Source organism: Chelonia mydas, chromosome 10 (genome assembly GCF_015237465.2).
Source record: "Chelonia mydas isolate rCheMyd1 chromosome 10, rCheMyd1.pri.v2, whole genome shotgun sequence".
NCBI classification, from domain to species: Eukaryota; Metazoa; Chordata; order Testudines; family Cheloniidae; genus Chelonia; species Chelonia mydas.
This window is the reverse complement of record NC_051250.2, coordinates 76,141,452-76,163,721: the sequence shown is the minus strand read 5'-3', so window position 1 is coordinate 76,163,721 and position 22,270 is coordinate 76,141,452. Positions and strand designations below refer to the sequence as shown.

The 22,270-nt window shown below is 47.0% G+C and overlaps 1 protein-coding gene and 1 long non-coding RNA gene across 7 annotated transcripts in view; one reads left to right on the top strand and one right to left on the bottom strand.

Annotated features, from left to right (window-relative positions):
* The window catches only part of LOC122461987, an 85,555-nt gene that overhangs the window by 47,742 nt on the left and 15,543 nt on the right, over positions 1–22,270 (top strand). Inside the window, exon 1 of one of the 2 annotated variants that reach the window (XR_006284301.1) lies at positions 11,623–11,741. The exons of the other annotated variant lie outside the window; for it this stretch is intronic. This is a non-coding gene — a long non-coding RNA (uncharacterized LOC122461987). Of the gene's footprint in view, positions 1–11,622; positions 11,742–22,270 lie in introns of those variants that run through there. 2 annotated transcript variants of the gene reach the window in all.
* The window catches only part of LRRK1 (leucine rich repeat kinase 1), a 107,540-nt gene continuing 95,397 nt past the window's right edge, over positions 10,128–22,270 (bottom strand). For all 5 annotated transcript variants that reach the window (XM_037909997.2, XM_037909998.2, XM_037910001.2 and 2 more), the window contains 3 exons: positions 15,529–16,373; positions 13,615–13,716; positions 10,128–11,673 (listed from right to left, as the gene is read on the bottom strand). In XM_037909997.2, the coding sequence (XP_037765925.1) occupies positions 11,496–11,673; positions 13,615–13,716; positions 15,529–16,373 (1,125 nt within the window). In that variant the 3' untranslated portion in view covers positions 10,128–11,495. The remainder of the gene's footprint in view (positions 11,674–13,614; positions 13,717–15,528; positions 16,374–22,270) is intronic.

Below are 22,270 nucleotides of genomic sequence, written 5' to 3'. Positions count from 1 at the left end.
AGGATTAGCTAGGTATGGAAACAAACAATGAGCGCCTTAAGACGAGGCAGGCAGGGCTGTATAGGAACCCAGGGAGAGTTAGGGAAAAGTTGACCTACACAAATCATTGTGCTGTCCAGACACTGAGGAAAGAGCAGCAGGGAAGCGGCTCTCCCCTTGTGCACTGCTCAGTACCTTCCTCAACACACTGGTGCTAGCTGCAGGTGCGGGGGGCTACGGTACAGGTCTGAATGGGGCTTTACTTTGCAATCTGGATTTATTTCGTCTGGAACAAAATAGAACCCTCCCGTTGTCCGAATCTCCTTGAAGCTCGCGCGCCCTCTAGTGCACAGATGGGGGAAAACACCCAAACCTTGTTCAAAACCAAGGGCTGGTCTACACTTACAAGTTAGGTCAACGTAGCTATGTCAGCAGGGGTGTGAAACACACACCCCTGAGCGCCCCAGCTATGGCCACGTAAGAGTGTAGACGCAACTATGGCCATGGACGAATGCTTCCGCCTGGTGTTGCCACACACTGATGGCAAAACCCCATCTGTCAGCGTAGGCCGCCGCTAAGGTACTGGGTAATGCCAGCGTAGCGTCGGAAGCCCAGCTACGCTGGGAGAGTCTCCCTAGTGTTGCCATACCCTGAGCTAGCAGATGTTTTCTCCTTCTTGCTGGTAACAGGGACAAAGCTGCAACAGTGAGCGATGTAAACTCATTTATGATTAACAAAAACAACCACCTTTGCCGGTCAGCGACGCCAAAGCTGGCAGCCAAAAACAGACGAGAAGGGCTTACCTACAGTCTGAGTTATTCAGGCACAGCTATTGCCCTTGAAACTCACACCCTACCTTCAGCCAAATTGACTTTCAAGTGACGACAAGCCCCTAGTTAACAATCAAATCAGCTGCTTCACTCCTACTAGAAATGCAGGCCCCCGGTAAGATCTTAATGCAGTAGGAGACTCAGTATAGAAAGTTTGAGCCAGATCCTCAGCTGCTGCAAATTAATGTCACGCCACTGTCATCACCTCTCTCTTCCCCTCATCCACAGCCAGCTGGCCACCAGGCCGATACCCTGACACTACAGTAGCCTGAGGACCGCTCCAATGCATGTGGCTTGCCAAGGACTGGAGATTAAAGGGGTGCAGGGGAACCATCGCCAGTCCCTGGTCACGGTCCCTGTGTCAGGGGCCAGGTACAAACTGTTCTTATGGCGCTATGTGATGAGGAGCCGTTGGTTACTAGTTGCCAGGTCACTTGTGCAGAGACCACAGAGCAAAGCAACCTGAGCGCAGGGGAGAACCTGGGCCTAGATTTTTTTTGCACCAGTAAATCAGACCTGCTGCCTGACCTGGGAGCAGGGCTGGATTACCCGATAGGCAGACTAAGCACGTGCTTAGGGCACCAGAAAAGCAGAAGGCACCAAAAAATTTTTGTTTTAATTTGATATTTGATATTTCAAAAACATTGAAGTAGTCATCATGGGAAAAATCAGAACTTTGTTAGACTTCCTTACACTCCACTACACCCTCTTCCCCTGTTTTTCTGTTCTCTTTTTATTACTTATCTCCCTAAACCAGGGGGCCATCCTACGTAGATCGAAATAATGCGAGGAAATCAGATCCTGTCATTAGCTGAACGTGGTCTGCCTTTCCGGGGATCAAATGACACATTTGGATCATTGCAGAATGGAAATTTCTTGGGATTGTTGAAGCTTGTGGCTCAGTTTGACCCATTTTTAGCAGGCCATATCTCAAAATATGGGAATGCTGGCAAAGGTAACCCATCATACTTATCCAAGACAATATGTGATGAACTCATTGGTCTAATGAGTGACAATATTCATTCAGCTATTGTGGATGAAATAAGTACTGCTGGGTACTTCAGTTTATCTGTCGACTCTACACCTGATCTTTCACATATTGATCAATTGAGTATTGTACTAAGATATGTGTCTCCCACAGATGGAAAAACCAGTTGAACGATTTATAACATTCCTCAATTTGAAAAGCCACACTGGTGAAGAAATGGCAAATCAAGTACTGCATTATCTGTGCCAAGCTTGCAAAATAGATTTCTCAAAGTGCAGAGGTCAATCTTATGCTAACGCTGCCAGCATGTCAGGGCGTCATCAAGGAATGCAGAAGAAGCTTTTAGAACAGAACAACTATGCCATATTCATACCATGTGCTGCATACTCTCTCAGTCCTATTTCGGCCATGATCGTGTGTTGAAATCTCTTTCTAATACTCGCTGGGAGGCACACGCAGTGGCAACACGTGCAGTTCTGGAGTCCTACTCAAAGGTTGTGGATGCATTAGAAAGTAGAGCTGAAGACCAATCACAAAAGGGAGAAACTATACGAGAGGCAGAAAACATGATGCAAGAACTTGAGTTTGTATTCATGTTGACCATGTGGAATGAAATTTTAGAACGCTTTTACCACACAAGTCAAGCTCTCCAAGAAAAAGAATTGGATTTGAAAACATGTGCAGACCTCTGTCAATCATTAGCAGACCACTTACACACTTTGAGGAACGATTTTGAATGATTTGAAGACATATCAAAAGACATCTTGCCTGATACTAACTACAAAGAAGCCCAGTCCCACAAGCGAATCAGGAAAAAACAAGCAAATGATAGCAGTGCAACAGAAACAGCATTGAATCCTAGAGACAAATTTTGCGTATCTACTTACTACGCTATAATTGATACACGTGAAGCTCATATGAAGAGGGGACGTGAAGTGTACAAAGAAGTATCAAGTAGATTTTCTTTTCTAAACAATATGGACTTATCTGACAAACAATATTCACAAGGTTCCCAAAAGCTAGTTGACTCGTACCCTGTTAACTTGAACATGAATCTCTGTGGAGAAGTACAGCCGTTCCACTGTTATATGCGTACAAAGTTTAATGAAACAGGAAAAATGAAATTCAGTCACATTGGTCTTCATGACACAATACTGAAAGGCGGAATACAATGTGTATTTCCAAATGTAGAGATTGCACGACGGATTTTTCTAACATCGATGATTACTAACTGCGCCCCAGAACGCTCTTTTTCGCAGCTGAAAAGACTAAAAAACCCTCAGAGAACAACAATGTGTCAGGACAGACTTGATTCACTTTCCCTATTGTGTATGGAAGCGGACACGCTTTGTTGAGTCAGCTTCGATGAACTTATCCAGAATTTTGCAATCAGAAAATCTAGAAAGAAGCTATTTTAATTTCAGCATATATGTAAGTTTTGTGTCATTTCGAAAAATAAAATTTTATTTTACGGTATAGTTTTGTTTTTATTTTGAATTACATATGGGGGGGCACCATAATCTTTTCAGTGCTTATGGCCTCTAAAGGTCTTAATCCGGCCCTGCCTGGGAGCTAATGAGCAAAGCCGCAGAGATATCTCAATCCTACATGCAGCCAGCACAGGGTGAGGGCAGACCCACAGCTCCATTATTGAAGAGATGTTCTCGCTCTAGCTGTGGTGGATTTATTAAGTAATAATTGCACTTGCCCTTCATTAGCATCTCTTCCTTTAAGGTTAGTGCCTGTTGGCCCCAAAGAACTGGGGCTTTGATTTGCCTCACCTGTTCCGTTTGCTTGCATTTACACCTACCTTGTCTTTCTACAATGTTTTCTTAATAGCCTTTGGCTATTCTAGAGCTGTGGTTCTCAAACTTTTTTTTCCCATGGACCACTTGAAAATTGCTGAGGGTATCGGCGGACCACTTAATGAACTTTCCAAATGTTGTTTGTACCATTAGTTAACTATTGTAAAATGGTTTGGATAAAAGCGCTATATTAAAAAAAAAACGTAATAATAATTAACCTTTTTTTGTTCTACAAATAAAAGCACACAACTCATATTTTAATATCAGTGGTCTTACCTTTCTAATGCAATGGATGTGCCCTCTCTCCCTCGCTGTGGCAGCCCCCTAGCTGGGCTGGGAAGGAAGGGGGTCTCTCCCTATCTCCCCTGCCACAGCAGCCACAGCCCTGAAGCTGGGGAAAGTCGCCTCTTTCTCTGGCTGCAGCAGCCATGCACATCCCAAATTCCCCCCACCCCCTCTTCTAACTCCACTGCTCCCTCCCTCCTACCCCCTATTCCTCCCAGGGCCACCCCCTCAGCTTACATGTGTGTCTTCTCCAGGGTCCACGCACCTAATTAGCGGAGCCACGCCTGCGCGGGTGGGTGGCCCTTCGATCTCTTGTGTGCAGCTGCCTAGGCGCGCACCTTAGAGGGAACTATCCGCGGACCACCTGAACGGAGCTCGCGGACCAGTTTGGGAACCTCTGTTCTAGAGCTTGGCTCGTTCTTTATTAATGAGTGCCACAAAGTGGTCACGTGAAAGGCAACTAAAATGGCGTATTAAAGAACAGGGGATTTCCGACCCATTTTCTCCTCACAGGGGGCCCAAGCCTAATACTAGATAATAACCACGCAGTCCTTAGTCAAAGGATCAGGGCCCTAATGAGCTTATAAAAAAAACTTCTGCTTGTGCCATGATGGGGTACAGTGCAGCCATTGCCTAGCAAAATAATGTCCTGTCTACACGCTTTAAAAGATGGCCTCGTCTTATGCTTTAAACAGAGGAATACTTCTAGAAGCAGATGGCTTTTTTTTAAAATGTTAGATAAAATGACATCTGATTAAATGTTAAGATCTTAAAAAGCCAGACCTGCTTTGTGCATGCCAAACTACATTCCAGGAAACAGATTTAAACTGCAGGAACAAGTTGTGTACCCTTGGCTGCATCTCGCTAAGCGCTCAGTCTTTATGTGAGCCGCACTGGATGTGGAATTAAGTGGGCAATTTGCTAAGGCCTTTCCAAGGCTGAAATAGGGGAGCTGTTACACTTTTCTTTGCCACTGAAATAGCTAATGATATGAGCCAAGCTAGTAATGTGTCTGTCAGGTAAGTTGAGGAGCGGTTTCATCCCTAATGAGACACTTATCAAACAGCTGTGTTAAAACGGCAGCATGTGTCTAGTTTGATTTGATTAAACATGAATGTGGTGTATTCAGGAGTATGCAGGATTATCATTCTTCTAGATTTCGGCAATCATGTCGGTGGGGTGAAACAGGCAGGATTTTCCATGGCAGTGTATGCAAACACAGAAATGCCCACACATTTTTAGTAGCATTAACGCTGACATCAATGAACCTGTATTCCTTCAAGTCCCGGTCATACCTAAAGGATTGTTAGGCCTCAAACCCGACAGCTGTGTCCCTTAAATCTTCCTTGATTCACGTTTTCTTTTTTTTTTTTTTTTTTTGTAGTGACTGACTGGCCTTTTAAAACAGCCTATTCCTGTACTGAGTGGCCTGACAGGTCATTCAGGCATTTGGAAAATGGTTCCTGTGTAGTTCCTTTTTGAGGCTTTCTTGGTCATTGACAGAATTAAAAATACCCTGGGTTTTATTGCCTGTGGTGGATTAATCTAATTTGAGTGCAGCTTTCTGGCTTGAGGCATCTGCAACCCTTCTATACATTCCTGCAGCAGGGGGAGAGGCGTGAGACCTTGTGCACCTACTGGCCTCCGCGTCGTACAATTTACACAACAAGGCCGAGCCGTTGGCTTGCTCCAGTTGGTCAACAGAGGAAGAGATTCGCTTTCTGTTTAAAACAATATGTTGCAACATACATCAAACTACACAGCTCGAATGCACTGCCTCTTGGTCAGCACGTGCCAATGTTCTCAAGTCCCTCTCCCTGAAGGCCTAACTGGGGAGAGTCCCTGCCCCAGAGGCACTTACCCTCTAGCTCAGGGGTGGCCACCCTGGGGCTCCGGAGCCACATGCAGCCCTTCAGAAGTTAATATGCGGCTCCTTGTACAGGCGCCGACTCCGGGGCTGGAGCTACAGGCGCCAACTTTCCAGTGTGCTGGGGCCAGGGGGGTGCTCCCTGCTCAACGACTGGCTCTGCCACAGGCTCTGCCCCCACTCCACCCCTTCCCGCCCCCTCCCCTGAGCCTGCAGTGCCCTCGCTCCTCCCCCTCCCTCCCGAGCCTCCTACACCCCACGAAACAGCTGATCGGGAGGTCTGGGGAGGCACTGATCAGCAGTGCTGCCAGTGGGTGGGAGGTGCTGGGAAGCTGATGTGGGGCTGCTGACATATTACTGTGGCTCTTTGGCAATGTACATTGGTCAATTCTGTCTCTTTCTCAAGTTCAGGTTGGCCACTCCTGCTCTAGCTGCGGTTTTACCAGTGACTGATTTTTGACAGCGCAATTTTTGGGCGAGATCCCAATACTGTTACTCATCTTGAATGGCACCTGAGTCCATGACACTATTAACAAGAACCTGGCCCTGTTTCCCCTGCAGTCCTGCCCCACAATATCCTTTTGTCTTAAACAAATTGTGCTTTTCATTGTACATGGAGTGGGTGCATGACACCATGCACTCTGGGCCCTTCTGGAGAGAGGCCTCACTGTGCAGATTAATTCTGCTCTGATTTTGGCTGGGTTGTATTGGGGTGCAGGGGGGGGGGGGAATTGGAGTTGGAGAGTTTCGGGGACTCTCATGAAAATTGTTTTTTAATCCTCTAGCTTGTGTTTTTTCCTTTGGAGCATTACTAAATCTGCCTATGGCTTGCTAACTGAAGCGAGGCCTGTGCTAATAAACAGTCTGGTTTGATGGCGGGTCTTGTCCTGCTCCAAGGAAGCCCAGGGAATAAAACGTAAGTGTTCCCACCCATACAGCCTCCAGAACTGATTTTCATGCCCGAGCCAATGGAACGCAGGTCTCATAGCCTGTAAGGCCAAAGGGCCCATTGTGATCATCTAGTCTGACCTCCCGCACATCGCAGGCCATAGAACCTCTCCCACCCTCTCCACTCATCGGCCCAGCCCTGCAAAGTGCTGTGTTCTAAACCTGGAGCCTACTGGGCTCAAGCAGGTTCTACGAGTGCTAGGCGACGTTCTCCCTGCCCCCACTGACAGGCTGCTTTACTCACATCCTGGAGGGTCAACGGCACTGAAATAGGTCAAGGGCTCCGGTCTATACCCACCCGGTCACGTCCCACCGCTGGCTTCAGAACCTGCCCCCGGTGCCTGGAATGGTCTCAGCTGGGTGGAGGCCTCTTCACTTCTTCCACCCCCCTGCTAAGATCCACATGCTCTGAGCTGCCCACAAGAAGTGAGTCAATAACAGTAACGGTAGAACAGTAACCAGTATAACCCCCCCCTTGCTCAATTGTTGTCTGGCTTTTGTAGAAGGTAAGAGCTTTTCGGGAGCGGGGGTGGGCAGGGGCTGTGCACACGCGTGGTGCGTAATAACTAATAATACTAAGCCACGCTACTGAAAGCATAGGCTCTTCCATGCGACCAGAGCCTGATCCAGTGCCCACTGAAGTCAATGGAACGATTCCAACTGATTTCAGCTGGGTGTTGGATCAAGCGCACGTAGCACACAGCCAAACAGAGGCCTCGGGCCCAGGAGCCAGTGCTATGTGCTGCCTGAATGCATGCCCAGGAGTTCCTGCTTGAGAAAGAAGCCACCACAGTGTGAAATTCCCACAGCTGAAGGAATGGGAGGTGTGCACGGACAGATGCTTGCATTCCAGCCATCTTGGCTCTCGCCTGCCCTCCGACATGGTCCCGTCACACCGTGTCCAGATCGCTGGTGTTTCCTGCTTGCTTTGATCATCCGAGCTATTATTTTCTTTCAAAGAAATGTACAAGGCAATGCTGCTTTGGAACACACCAGCTTTTGGCACGTTTGAGCCCATTTTTGGCCTCTGTATGGTTTAAGGACTGCTAATAAAATAATAATAAATACGCTCTTTACAACCATTCAGGTTGTCACCTATTGAATGCGTCTCCCTCTGGGCTGAATACAAGCCTGGGACTCAGGAGACCTGGGTTCTAGTCCTGGCTCTGCTGCTGACCTCCTGGGTGACCTTTGGCAAGTCACTTAGCCTGTCCAGGTCTCAGTTGCCTCATCTGTAAAATGGAGATAATGATACTGCCCTCCTTTGTAAGTGTACAGATGGGAAGGGCTACATAACAACTAGGTATTATTAGTGCCATCTAATGGGGGAGGCCCAGGACATGGTACAAATGGGCTTCATGTTAGTGTATAGCTCACTGGAAGCCCTGGCTGTGTTTCTCAGGCCCTCACTCTGGGGAAGCACTGGTGTGCTGGGTCCCAGGGATGATGCAGGAGATGATTTGTCTCTGCTATGCTAAAGATGGGGCATCCCCAGATGTTTTCTGGGTCTACGCAGCCTGTCTAGCTGAGCACACTCTGGTGCTAGGGTCTGGACTGGGCTTGAATGGCGGGGACACAATTCCAGCGGGCTGAGATAGCTTGCTACAAAGGTAGTGATTTTAGGGGCGGCACCTCAGCTGAGGTCGCGCCATTGGCTGCAGTGGAGTTACTCTGCTTTACACCAGCTGGGGATTTGACACCTTAGCTTTTCACGCTCCATTTGGCGTGCTCTCCTTTACTCCAGTTGTGTCAAGTAACCCCTGCACATCACCAGGAGACGGATGGAAGGAGCTCCAGGAAGGAGCATCCAAGCTGCATTCCTCAGTGGATCCAAGTCCCACTCTACAGTTGGAACAGCTTTAAGTTGGCGTCCAGCTTCTCCCCAAAGTGTTTGTGTCATACAGTAGCACAGCGGATGGGATCATGTCTTTCACATTGATGGGGCTGCTTTTGGTCCTTCCCAAATGTGTTTTTTTTAAAACACCCACAGTCCCTTGCACCGTTCCTAACTAGTATCCAGGCAGATTGTATCTGTAGCCCTGATGTAGTCTAAAATATCTCAGTTATGTGATATTCTTGTTAGCTGTGCTGGAGAGGCCAAGGAGGAGGGGACCCCTGTCCTCTCCCCACCATTCAGCTATCTAATGGGGGAGAACATAAGAACGGCCATACTGGGTCAGACCAAAGGTCCATCCAGCTCAGTATCTTGTCTACCAACAGTGGCCAATGCCAGGTGCCCCAGAGGGAGTGAATCTAACAGGTAATGATCAAGTAATCTCTCTCCTGCCATCCATCTCCACCCTCTGACAAACAGAGGCTAGGGACACCGTTCCTTACCCATCCTGGCTAATAGCCATTAATGGACTTAACCTCCATGAATTTATCCAGTTCTCTTTTAAACCCTGTTATAGTCCTAGCCTTCACAACTTCCTCAGGCAAGGAGTTCCACAGGTTGACTGTGTGCTGAGTGAAGAAGAACTTCCTTCTATTTGTTTTAAACCTGCTGCCCATTCACTTCATTTGGTGCCCCCTAGTTCTTATATTATGGGAACAAGTAAATAACTTTCCCTTATTCACTTTCTCCACACCACTCATGATTTTATAAACCTCTATCCTATCCCCCCCTTGAGTCGCCTCTTTTCCAAGCTGAAAAGTCCTAGCCTCTTTAACCTCTCCTCATATGGGACCCGTTCCAAATCCCTAATCATTTTAGTTGCCCTTTTCTGAACCTTTTCTAATGCCAGTATATCTTTTTTTGAGATGAGGGGACCACATCTGTATGCAGTATTCAAGATGTGGGTGTACCATGGATTTATATAAGGACAATAAGATATTCTCCGTTTTATGCTCTATCCCCTTTTTAATGATTCCTAACATCCCGTTTGCTTTTTTGACTGCCGCTGCACACTGCATGGTAGTCTTCAGAGAACTATCCATGATGACTCAAAGATCTTTCTCCTGATTAGTTGTAGCTAAATTAACCCCCATCATATTGTATATATAATTGGGGTTGTTTTTTCCAATGTGCATTACTTGAAATTTAATGTGGATAAATGTAATTTGCCATTTTGTTGCCCAATCACTTAGTTTGTAAGATCTTTTTGAAATTCTTCACAGTCTGCTTTGGTCTTAACTATCTTGAGCAGTTTCGTATCATCTGCAAACTTTGCCACCTCACTGTGTACCCCTTTCTCCAGATCATTTATGAATAAGTTGAATAGGATTGGTCCTAGGACTGACCCCTGGGGAACACCACTAGTTACCCCTCGCCAGTCTGAAAATTTACCATTTATTCCTACCCTTTGTTCCCTGAGAGAAAGCCTGCATTTTAATCAGATACAGCAACTCTTGACCTGATCATGGAGCTGTACAAACATCCAGTGACTGATGCAGTCACCAGCCGACAATAAACGGTGACACTGATGCAATGTAATTCTTGGAGGAGTCTGTTTATTTTGAGATACGTTTTGCTTCTGATGGTTATTTTAACAGCCTGCAGTAAAAGTGTAAATCTGACATTTAACCTGCTAATTCTACATCAAGCAGCCTTGCATATATGTTCAAACTTAGTATAAGGTTCTCAGTATAAAAACAGTTCAATACACAGTACACATTCATTCATCAGGAGTTGATTCACTTTTTACACTCTTCTGTACATTCTATGATAATGGGATTGTGTGTACACTGGGTACAATGCTTTCCAGGGTCCAGTGTGACCTTAGTGATGTGAAAAATAAACTATATAAGCAACTCTATCTAAAAAATAACAGACACTTTTATATACCAGTAAACTGAGCTTACTTCCAAATGTATTTACAGAGGAAAAAGAAAAGGAGTACTTGTGGCACCTTAGTACTAGTGCCACCTTAGAGACTAACCAATTTAATTAAATTGGTCAGTCTCTAAGGTGCCACAAGTCCTCCTTTTCTTTTTGCGAATACAGACTAACACGGCTGCTACTCTGAAACCTTACAGAGGAAAGTAACAGAGGGACATGGACCATTTCCAAGTTCTGCTGGTTAAATTACTCCCTTCTCTTAACAACTGGTAAAGCATCTGAAGTGCTGACATGCTTTGCTTTGCATTGGACTCTGTGTACAATTTACTTTGCAGCAGTGCAATTAATTAGCTCATTAATGTACTGAGATTGTGCAGTATTCAATGACAGATCATCATCTTTGGGTCTTTCACAGTAACTCTGTAGCACAATATCTTTACAGCCCAGAAATATATTGGCCACTGAAGGATTATTGCTGGGCTCTCACCCACTGGGACAGCAGGTGACAGGAGTATTGTGTAAAAGCTCAGTCTTTGAGGGAGAGAGAGATGCATATCTGTGTAGTTAATGAAGCTCTTTTGGTTGAGGACCTAAGCAGCAGCTGCCCAGATGTGTGGGGGTTGTGAGGGAATTTACAATGGAAGAAAGGTGGCTCAAAATAGAGAAGTGAATGAAATGGGTGGAGGGTTAAGGAGGATGGTACACATTAGGGCAACATTGTTGAGAGATCACCCGCTTTCTGGACTTAATACATCTCTATCCCCTGCTGAAAAGAAAGGCAGAAACAAACAGAAAGGTATCTAGTTTGGTCTTCTGCATCTCTGGCAAATGCACTGCAGAGGAGATAGTTTCTGCAAGAACCCTGCAGTGTTCCTTAGCAGCAAATGTGGAAAAAAAAACAACCAAACCCTTCTCTAAGGATACAAAAGTGCCCAGGCTGGAATGCTGAAGGGCATCAGGTTCCGTTCCCTGTAGTCTGTCCTTCCTGGATGCTTGATTTTAAATTTGACAAGCACTACCTTCTTTTTCGCATGCAGGTTTCAAGCCTTCCCAGCTCTTCATAGGACTGGTAGAAAATGTCAAACTCTCGGGCACCCCAGCTCTTCCAGACAGCAAGGCACCATTCCATGTTTTTGTTCTCAAAGCAGCACACAACAGTGTCCCTTGCTACGATAGCAGCTTCGACCAGCGCCCTGGGAAAGCAAGAACAGGGTTGGAGAATGGAGTGCAGCTCTCCCAGAAAACAGACAGCCCAGCAAAAGTGAGAAGCGCTGGCTGCTTAGGGTTTGTCTTACAGTCAGTGAATCTGCCTTTCTAAGACAGCTGGAGATATTTAACACAGGAAAACATAAAGCTGTGTAACTACTAGTTACATAATAGCAACCCTCACCTCCCTCCGAAAACCCCAACACAGTGACATAGTTCTACGAGGCTCTTTTGATTACAACAGTACCGTGCACTAATGTAAGGCCAGATTCGATAGACCTTCATCCCATTGATTTCAATGAGGCTGCTCACAAAGTGCGGGCCTATTCAATGTGAGGAAAGGTGGCAGAATTTGCCCCATCATGCATTTAGTAAGACCCAAATAATGGATTGATGCCACTCTATAAAGGAGTGCTGGGATAAAGGAAAGGGACCTGCCCCTTGGGGAACTGCCCCAGCACCGGGGCAAGGGAAACAGGAATGGCGGGAGTAGCTAGAGAGTTTGGTATTTTGGAGCTGTGGGGAAGCTGTCCTAAGTGAGAGCAGCCCCCAAGGAATCATCTCCTCTCCCGCCCTCCCCTCCACTCCTCAGAGGTGCAATACAGTATCTGGCTCCATCTTAGCGATATTGCAGCCTTGCAGATGCCTCCACACCCAGGGGAAGTAATTTGTTGCCACTGGGAGTGCAATATTGTTGGCTTTTTCATCATTTTCATCCTGCTGGTCAAGGATGAGTCGACGGATTTTGTACCTGAATCAGCAAGGCTGCAATATTGTAAAATAGGACAAGCCTAGCAATGGCCATTTCGTCTGGTCTTCTATTCCCCATACTTTTTCTTTCCTATTTTTTTTTTTAAATCAGGTGAATCTCTGAAACGAGTCCACCTAGCTAAGTGGGCCTATGCAGGTAACAAAAGGGACAAAGCACTATACCTGACATGCCAAGGCACAAACGAACAACGGAAGTGAATGAAAGCAAGGCTTTGATTTCATGTTACCTGTGCTGATTTATTAATAAATGGCCATTAATAACACACAGCACAGCTTAACTTCTAGTTGTTTTGTCTTGCCATGAACAGCACAATCACATATTGGTGTTTAAATGGTCAGCAAAAAACAACTCCACACTATACCATGGTTATTTATTTACTTGGAAGCTCAGTTGCTACATGAAGCATTTTAAATGAATGTCCATAACTGTTTTCCACGGAGTGCCAGGAGCTACAGCTGGTACAAAGGTGCTTATTTAGAGCCAGAACTTCAACCTGCTCTGAGTGAATGAAGCCACAGACAAGCACTGCACTCTGTAGTAAATACACTTCTTGTTCTTCATGCAGAGACTGAGTCTGCCAAGCACTGAGGACCCCTGCCAGGTGCCGGTGCCTGCAAAGCCCAGGGAAGTCAGCACCTGGCAGGATTGGGCCAAGAGTTATCACAACATCACATTTTGCAAAATGAGAGGCACTATCTTAACACTGACTCAGCCTGGGAAATAAGGCAGCTAGTTAGAGAGCTGGAGATTCAACTTGCTGTGATGTTTCTGGGGCAGATCATGACCATTGCCTGAAGAAGCCAGCTTGGATTGATTTGGCACGTGGGAGAAGATCTACCCCAACTTCTCCTGCTTGTCCCAGTATAAGGAGCAGAAGGGGCACAGTCACAGCATGCTCTGCTCTACCAATCCAGGGCCACCCCAGCCTCAGGGCTGCTCTAACTTGCACTGGGGGGCCTGCCTGTGTAATTGGAGCCTAATCACAGTGACTCCTCCAGCTGGGAGCTTGCCCTATGGTGTAGAATCCACACTAGAATGCCCTGAAGGAAGAGAGGCCAATTGGAGGACTGCAGGCCTTGCACTCAAACACTGATTGTGCATTTCCCCTGATGGAATCCTTTGTGATCATGAAATACAGGCTCTAATTCAATCTCACCCATAGGGAGCCAGTTCTCTGGCCTTCAATACGGCTATGACTCTGCCGCGCTGCATGCCACATTCCTTCTCCAGCCCAATAACTATGATGTCGCCACCTCTCCTACAGACAAAAGAGAGACAGTCATGCTCAACAACGTGGGCCATGGACAGTCAGGGAAAGCACATGTACGGTAGCTTTTCCGATTACTTATGCTGAAGGCTGCCAGCAGGGGGATAGGTCTGAGATCCAAAGAGGCTCACAGACCTTGTTAAAGACAATGGGTGTGCCAAACACTCTCTTTCAGGCTCAAAAGGAGGAGCAATCAAGTTACTTATGTAGTAAAAACAATTGCAGACAATTGCCCACTCAAAGCAATAGGCCAGCGAAGGCCATCTGGCAGGTCAGCATTAAGCCATGTGGACTGAGGGGTTTCCCTGGCTGCAAATGCAGGGATATTGGTAGCAGGGTGTGTGCAGGTTAGGATACATCTACACTGCAATGTAGGCCTAGGGGGTTTGAACTCAGGCTCAAGCCTAACCCCCTTCTTTCTACACACATATCATGCTAACCCAGGGCTCAGATTCAGGGTTGAAGGACCCCACGGGGGTGGAGGGTCCAAACCTGAGTCAAACCGGGACCCAGGATAAAAGCCCTATTGCTTTCCAGTGTGGACACAGCCCCACTGGACTCATGCTCAGGGAATGCGCTCAAGTATCCCACAATCCTTTTGGCTGACTTTCTTTGTCCTCTGGACAATCAAGTTTGGCGGACCTTCGAGTTTTCCCACACTGCACCATGAACAAAGGGCTAGAGCAGCCACATGTTGGAAGGCAGCTAGGAAGTCTGGGATATGGCTGGTCCGACTCAGATCTCCATACCGCGGTGCGGATGCTGGAGCCCCAGGTTCGGGTCCAGGTTAGAAAATTCTTAACCTAGAGTTGACAATCAGTGTAGAAGCTGAAGCCCTGGGTCTTCTAACCCAGGGTCCGCTAACTCCAATTCCACTAACCCTAGGCTTACATTGCAGCATAGACATACCCTTAGAGCAGGGGTGAAAGTAAGGTAAATTACTCACCGGTATGGGGGACTGGCTCCGGGCTCCCGCAAGGGGCGGGGCCTCGGGCAGAAGGGGCGGGGCTGAGGGCCAGCATACCCCAGCCTGTCCTTCCACGCTGCCTGGGGGCGATTTAAAGGGCCCAGGGTTCCAGCCACTGCTGCGCTAGTGGCGGCTGCGGCCGGGAGCCCCGGGCCCTTTTAAATCGCCAGGCCCCATCGGCGGCCCTGGGCGGGGCGGCAAAAGGGGCAGTGACGTTAAAGTCCTTAAAGCGCTGCCACGGCTGTGCTTTAACGTGGCCTGTGTACACTTCTTACCGGAACGCCGTACCAGCCTGTACCAGCCCACTTTCACCTCTGCCTTAGAGGCAGAAAGCCAGCAAAAGCAGCAGCGAACATGACCCTGAGAGGAGACAGAGGGACAGCTTCTTGGGCAGAGGTTTCACAGGAGTGGCAGGCTTGGGGATTTCTGGGCAAGAAAACTGCCTGCTGATGTTTGTTTCTACTCTGTCCAAGGAACTAGGATTTTGAGTACATTTTTTTTGTAAATAAATGGCACCAAGAATACACCTGATTTGTATCAGGATTTCTTGTCTTAATGGAAACAATCCTGCAAGACCCCAAATTTGCCAAAGGGGCAACACTAGATACCATCCAAAAGTTGTAGAAACATTGGTTTCTAACTTGAAATTCTGGGACAGTTACGTAGTTTTTTTGCTGTATCTTATTGCTAGTCACCACCATGGGTAAGTTTGCTGTGAAATTATAATTAGAAACAAAACCCAAGTCCTTGAGAGCTTCCTTAAACCCAAACGGACTCATGCTCCACTTGTGACTCGGATCTGGTTTGCTGAGTATGTGCTTTAAGGAGGGATTTACCTAGGGATCCAGATGAGGTCTTTTACTGGAAGAATCTTTACAGCTTGGAGATGCGATGCGTTTTCATCTGTTGGTGTAGCATCATTTTCAGATCTGTCTGGGGAAGGGATCAGTTCATGAAACTTGTTGGACTCCTCGCAATCCATGGAGAAAGGCGTGCTGTATGAGCTCGCAGGAGAGCTCGGCAGGCTGGAGAAGGACCTAGTTATTCTGTTAGAAGGGGAGGATGAGTAAGAAGACATGGAGCAATAGTCTGTGAGGGAGTCCTGATGGTTTAATATTTGTGTGCCCAGCTCTGGGCTGCAGATAATGCTCATGTCAGCCAAAGAGTTACTCTCAAGCACAGTCCTGTGTACAGCTGTTGTAGCAGGGATCCCTGCGGAAGGCTGCTGGATTGTAAACATGTCTCTTAAAGGGCTGCAGTCGCCACAGAAGTACCGTGCGCAGAGCTGATAGGTTGCAGTATGATACATCACCAGGTAGTTCGTTTTATCATCCAGGCACCAAATCACTTCCTCCCCATGGTACTCCGAGTTACACGCCATAGATGTGATCACAGATGGAGGGCTGTAGGGCTCCAGCCTCCTGTTTATATCTAGGGTCACGCAGTCTATGATGAGAATGCCAGGGCCATTGCTGTACCAGACCTCGGCCCCGCTGTTTGTTATTTCCATGGCTTTCACAGGGTAGGGGTTCTGCCGGGGGTCACTGTCCAAGATGTTGAACTTGGACCTGTTCGCAGTGTGTGAGCACAAGTAGGAGCAGCTGTCCTCTGGGATGCCGCGTGCCACTGAAAAAACTGCCACAAGTCCGTCTGACAGTCCGGCCAGCACCAGGTAGGAGTTCTGTGGGAGAGAGAGAGATTTGTTTCTCCATGTAGACGTTTACAGTTTTGCAACAAGAGAGCTCCCCATCCAACATTCTGGGTGCCCCAACAATATCAGAATAGACTGATCTGTTACCCCAAAAGCAAATTAAATTACCCCACAACAACGTCACTACCTAAAAAACCTAACGAACCTATACACACAACCCCCCCCATTCCCTCTACCCAGCCCTATCCATCCCCCATCACCTTACAGGTATGGGAGGAAAGGTGGGCCACGCAGCCCACCCTGAAGGCACAAACGCCGGCTGTGATACACTCTGAGACAGCCATCGTGTACCTGGAAACCCAACTGGTCAAGTCCAGATTAGTTCAAACCGAGAATAAAGCAGAATGGTGCTTCTGCCAGGGGAGCCACTCTGACCAATGAGAAAATGAAATTATTCATCCTCCGCCCAATGCCATGCAAACTGCACCTCTAGCAGTGGTTAATCTGACAGCATGACTCATCCAGATGAAGGCTGCAGGTCTGGGGCCCCAGACTATGTTGTAGGCACATGGAGATGTCAGCAGCACTTCAGAGAACAAGCTGACAGGCTGACAAGCACGACGGAGAATTCAGAGGTGCTTATGATTAACGAACACACACTGACTGTGGCAGCTTACAGCACAGTGAGCAAGTCGCACGCTGCACGGATTTCGTCATAGCCAAACCATAATATTCTGCACCACGGTCACTCTCAACACACAGCTAGAGGGTCTCCTTTGTGTGGCAGCCAAAGTCAGGTGTCTAATTATGCACAGCACAGATTGCTATTCTGCAACATTGCTCCCCGGCAGAATGCTCAAAGCATAACAAAACAGCCATCAAGAAAGAACATTACAGCCTGTCAGAACTTCTGCTTGGCCTGGTCATCCCAATGACAGTGAAAACGCGGGAGGCAGCGGTTAGAGGACGGGGAAATGGGTATCTTGGGAATCTGACTCACTGTGCGACCACGGGCACGTGCCAGAACCCTCCCTATGTCTCGGCTCCCACAGCTGTGAAACAGACAGAATAACACTCACCTCACAGGAGAGATGGAGCTGGGTTTTTCCAATGTATCAGACTGTAAGAATGTGTCTATCCCAGGTGCTCGGTGCCTCTTAACACTTTGTCATACTGTGAAAACCAAACCCAGCAGCCAGACCCTGACAAGTACCTTACCCTTCCTAGGTACCAACCCTCAAACCAGGACCCACTCTTGGTACAAACATGCATTTTGCAGCATGCCCAAAAGGTCAGCAAATTCAGGCTATTTCAGACCAAGGCGGGTGGAATGAATTCCAAGCTCAAGGACCCTCCCAAAGGTCCCTCCACTATGTATAACTAAGAAATTCTATCCCAAGCTCCTCCACAGATCTTAGCTTATCAACCAGGGAGAAGGGCAGTCACACAAGGAGGTGAGTCACAGGCCATTTCGGTTGTAAGAGGTCAAAAATCAGCATCTATATCCATAACATAAAGGGGAACAAAAAGACACTGAGTAACCCATCACTTAGGGGACACTGGAAACAGCAACCTGTGAGCCTGTGAAAGTTGTATCCCCTGGTCTGTCAGGCTGGAGATGCTGGTAACTTTATGTGAGTATTTATGTGAGTAAGAAAACTGCTTAGGCAAAGACTGTAACTTGCTAAGATTAAGTTTTAGTCATTAGAAAGTGTGTTTCATTTTGTTTTGTTTGTAACCAGACCTGTCTCTTTCCCCCTTGTTTAGTGTCATTTAGATCTCTGTTCTGTGTTAACAAACCTATTCTTGTTTTGTTACAAAACCATCTCCATGCTCCGTAACAAAGGGAAGTGTGAGTCTTCACACTGACAGGCTGATGTGTGCTCTGCCCTTTTGGAGGCAGCGAACACAGAAATTTCTAAGACTGTCCAGTGAGAGTGACGGGACACTGCAGTGGGATATCTGTGGGGAACTGAGGTTCACTGACTGTTACCTGCAAGGCCAAGTTTAGACTGGCAATCTTGAAGAGTTTGCTGCAAGGCAGACAGGCTGGTGCAGTAGGGAGCTGACACATCTTAGCAGTAACAAAGCTCTCACTCTTGCTAAGACAGAGGGATAACATAGTAGCTCGCAGTTCTGGGTCTCTTAAACATTACGTCACAGAAGGCCATTTTACATTAAAGAGTTTTGATGGGAATTTTTCAGTCAGTTCTACTAGCTACATTTTAGCAGGCTTTAGTGGACAGCGAAAGCTATTCTCTGACCTTTCACTCCTTCCGCCCCCACCCCCAGCTCTGGTTCACTGTTAGATCTTTTAAACTCCTCTGCAACTGAGTGCCTTGGGAGAGGACAGTCTGGCTAGCAAGTGATGTATTTCTTTTGGCTTAGCATCATAAAAATCTATTTGATCTCCTTGGTTAGTGTCAGCTACAACCGAACAGAACAAGGTAGCTTTCAGAGTCAACGCAGCTGCGCCAACTACACCAGCTGGGGATCAGGCCCAATACAGCCCAAGGAATATTACAAAACACTTAGACCGCGTTAACACAATCACTGTGGAGGCAAATTCAGCAGCCATTTTATGCTCAGCATGACTCAAGCCTTGGGCACTAGGACCTGTTTTATTCAGGCACTGAGGTTGTCCCCAACACTTTGGAAAGCAAGGCATGAGAATTCCTGACCCAAGAAGGGGCTTGAACCCACATTTGTCACAGCATGTCCCGAGGTAAGAGAGCCAGCCACTTAACATGCAAGTGCTATGAAAGCCACATGCTCACAGGGGCTATACACTTCCCCCATGCTATCAAGGCACCAGTGCGTTGGGAGGTGGTGGACGTAAGGCAGACGTCTCCAAACCGCGATATTAAAGAAGTGACCAAACCCAAGCAGCACAGCGTCCTCCATCAGCGTGAAGCAACTTTCTCGGAATTCACATTCGACATTTTAGCGGAGAGAAGAGCCAACGAAAACACAGAAACAAAACTGCATTGGAAGCCTCTGGCCTGCCAAAAGTCCAGCTGTGCCAGTGAGAATGGCCTCTAAATGGGGGCGTGTGCCATACTGTACAGCACAGAGGATGAGCCTGCGCCAAGACGTTCTGTCCTCATAACTACAGTACAGTGTAAGGCTTCGAGCCTATTGGAACTCATCAGATACCATGTAAACGAAGCCCGCAAACAACACAGACTTTGTCGCTCCCCCATCCCATTTCCCTGGCTGATCCTTCTGGCACAGAAGACTTTGGCAGGCTACAGCCTTTAAATGCAGCTTTTGTTTTTATGTGTTCTAGGCTCCTTATGCAGGCCAGGTCCCGACACACGTTCCAACCTCTCTTTTGCTTTTCTTTGTGAAAATATTGGAAACAGATTGAAAAGAAAGTTGCTTTTTGGGGGTCTGGAGGATTTCATTGTTATCTGGTCATCAGAATTAATCATAAAAATTAACCTCCAAAATTACACTTTCAATTCCTCTGGTTTTTTGTTTTTTGGTTTTTTTTTTTTTTTGAGACAGAGAGTTTATTTTCAGGGCTTCACTCTGCTTCTTTCAAATGTCTATGATGTTTCCTTTGGATGAGAAAAGAAGCATGGGAAACGATTCTTTTGGATCTGTCTTCCCAAATGTAGCCAGTCAGAAGTATTTCCCTTATGAGCAAAATCCCAGGGCAGTAATCTGACTGCGTGTTTCTTCAAGTTTCATCAGCTAGCTGGCTCTTGTGCTTGGAAAAGGCCAATGTTCCCATCTACCTTCGTGCAAGATTCTTTTCTCTTTAGAGGCTTATTCCATACAGCAACCTCGACAGCTTAATACAACAGGCCTTATGTGACTCCTTCAGCAAAACTGTCAGCTCTAGAATCATAGAATCATAGAATATCAGGGTTGGAAGGACCCTCAGGAGGTCATCTAGTCCAACCCCCTGCTCAAAGCAGGACCAATCCCCAACTAAATCATCCCAGCCAGGGCTTTGTCACGCCTGACCTTAAAAACCTCAAAGGAAGGAGATTCTACCACCTCCCTAGGTAACGCATTCCAGTGCTTCACCACCCTCCTAGTGAAAAAGTTTTTCCTAATATCCAACCTAAACCTCCCCCACTGCAACTTGAGACCATTACTCCTTGTTCTGTCATCTGCTACCACTGAGAACAGTCTAGATCCATCCTCTTTGGAACCCCCTTTCAGGTAGTGGAAAGCAGCTATCAAATCCCCCCGCATTCTTCTCGTCCGCAGACTAAACAAGCCCAGTTCCCTCAGCCTCTCCTCATAAGTCATGTGTTCCAGCCCCCTAATCATTTTTGTTTCCCTCCATTGGACGCTTTCCAATTTTTCACATCCTTCTTGTAGTGTGGGGCCCAAAACTGGACACAGTACTCCAGATGAGGCCTCACCAATGTTGAATAGAGGGGAATGATCACGTCCCTCCGTCTGCTGGCAATGCCCCTACTTATATAGCCCAAAATTCCATTGGCCTTCTTGGCAACAAGGGCACACTGTTGACTCATATCCAGTTTCTCATCCACTGTAACCCCTAGGTCCTTTTCTGCAGAACTGCTGCCGAGCCATTCAGTCCCTAGTCTGTAGTGGTGCACGGGATTCTTCCGTCCTAAGTACAGGACTCTGCACTTGTCCTTGGTGAACCTCATCAGATTTCTTTTGGCCCAATCCTCTAATTTGTCTAGGTCCCTCTGTATCCTATCCCTACCCTTCAGCGTATCTACCTCTCCTCCCAGTTTAGTGTCATCTGCAAACTTGCTGAGGGTGCAATCCACGCCATCCTCCCGATCAGTAATGAAGATATTGAAGAAAACCGGTCCCAGGACCGACCCTGGGGCACTCCAGCTGATACTGGCTGCCAACTAGACATGGAGCCATTGATCACTACTGTGGAGCCCGACGATCTAGCCAGCTTTCTATCCACCTTATAGTCCATTCATCCAGCCCATACTTCTTTAACTTGTAAACAGTTTAGCTTCTTGCAGACCTTGCCTGCACTTCCTCCTGGTGATTGGCCTGGCCATACACAGAAAGGAGGAAAAAATGTCCTATAAGGAATTCTGCTGAAAGGGCATTGATTGGGGGGCCGGGGCGGGAAGGGAGTGGGGAGGGAGAATTGTTTAGATTCAATATTATTGTAGGGCCTGGAATTATTTATTACATTCACTAGACATATCACAGTCTGGAAAGATAATCCAGGAGATCTAAAACCCACTAGAAATCCCATAGGGTTGTAATCAGTGTGACAGCAGAAAGTCTCAAAATGAAAGGCACATTCTACATCTCTGGACAAAATACAAGGTAGCAGACGAAAGATAAGTCAGGTGTCAGGCATCAAACATCGGGGAGGAAAAGTTCTGTAGCTTTGGGAGCCAGAAAAAGTCAACAGGAGCAGTCTCCCAGGAGGTGAAATTCATTCCTGTGTCAGCACCAGGCCTGGTGTCTCCTGTAAATCCCACTTACCCAAAGGGTGAAGTGGGATGTAAGCAGTGCACACTATCCCTGCGCTCACCCTCTGCTCAGGGACACATCTCACTAACTATACAGCAGTCTGAGCCATTGAATCAGATATGCGCAGTAACACAGAATGGGCACATGGAATAAAATACCCCCCGCCCCCCCACTGTGAAACCTGCTCTGTGCAGTTACTAGACGTAGCATGTTGGCGTGTGAATAAGCTTTCAGATCATTAGAGATATTGAAAATAAATGGATAATAATGTGACTTTTTCACTCTAGCTTGCTACAGGTCAAACTGAGGATAATCTAACCAATTAGAAAATATTTGTATATATATCCTAAAACTTGACTGCAATAGCCAACAATGCCACATTGCCACATTTCTCTTAAGAGCCTGCTTATGATAGGACTTTAAATGACTCCAAAAATAAGTCTACTAGCTGTATACCACATAATACCTCCCTTTGTTATTACCAGGGG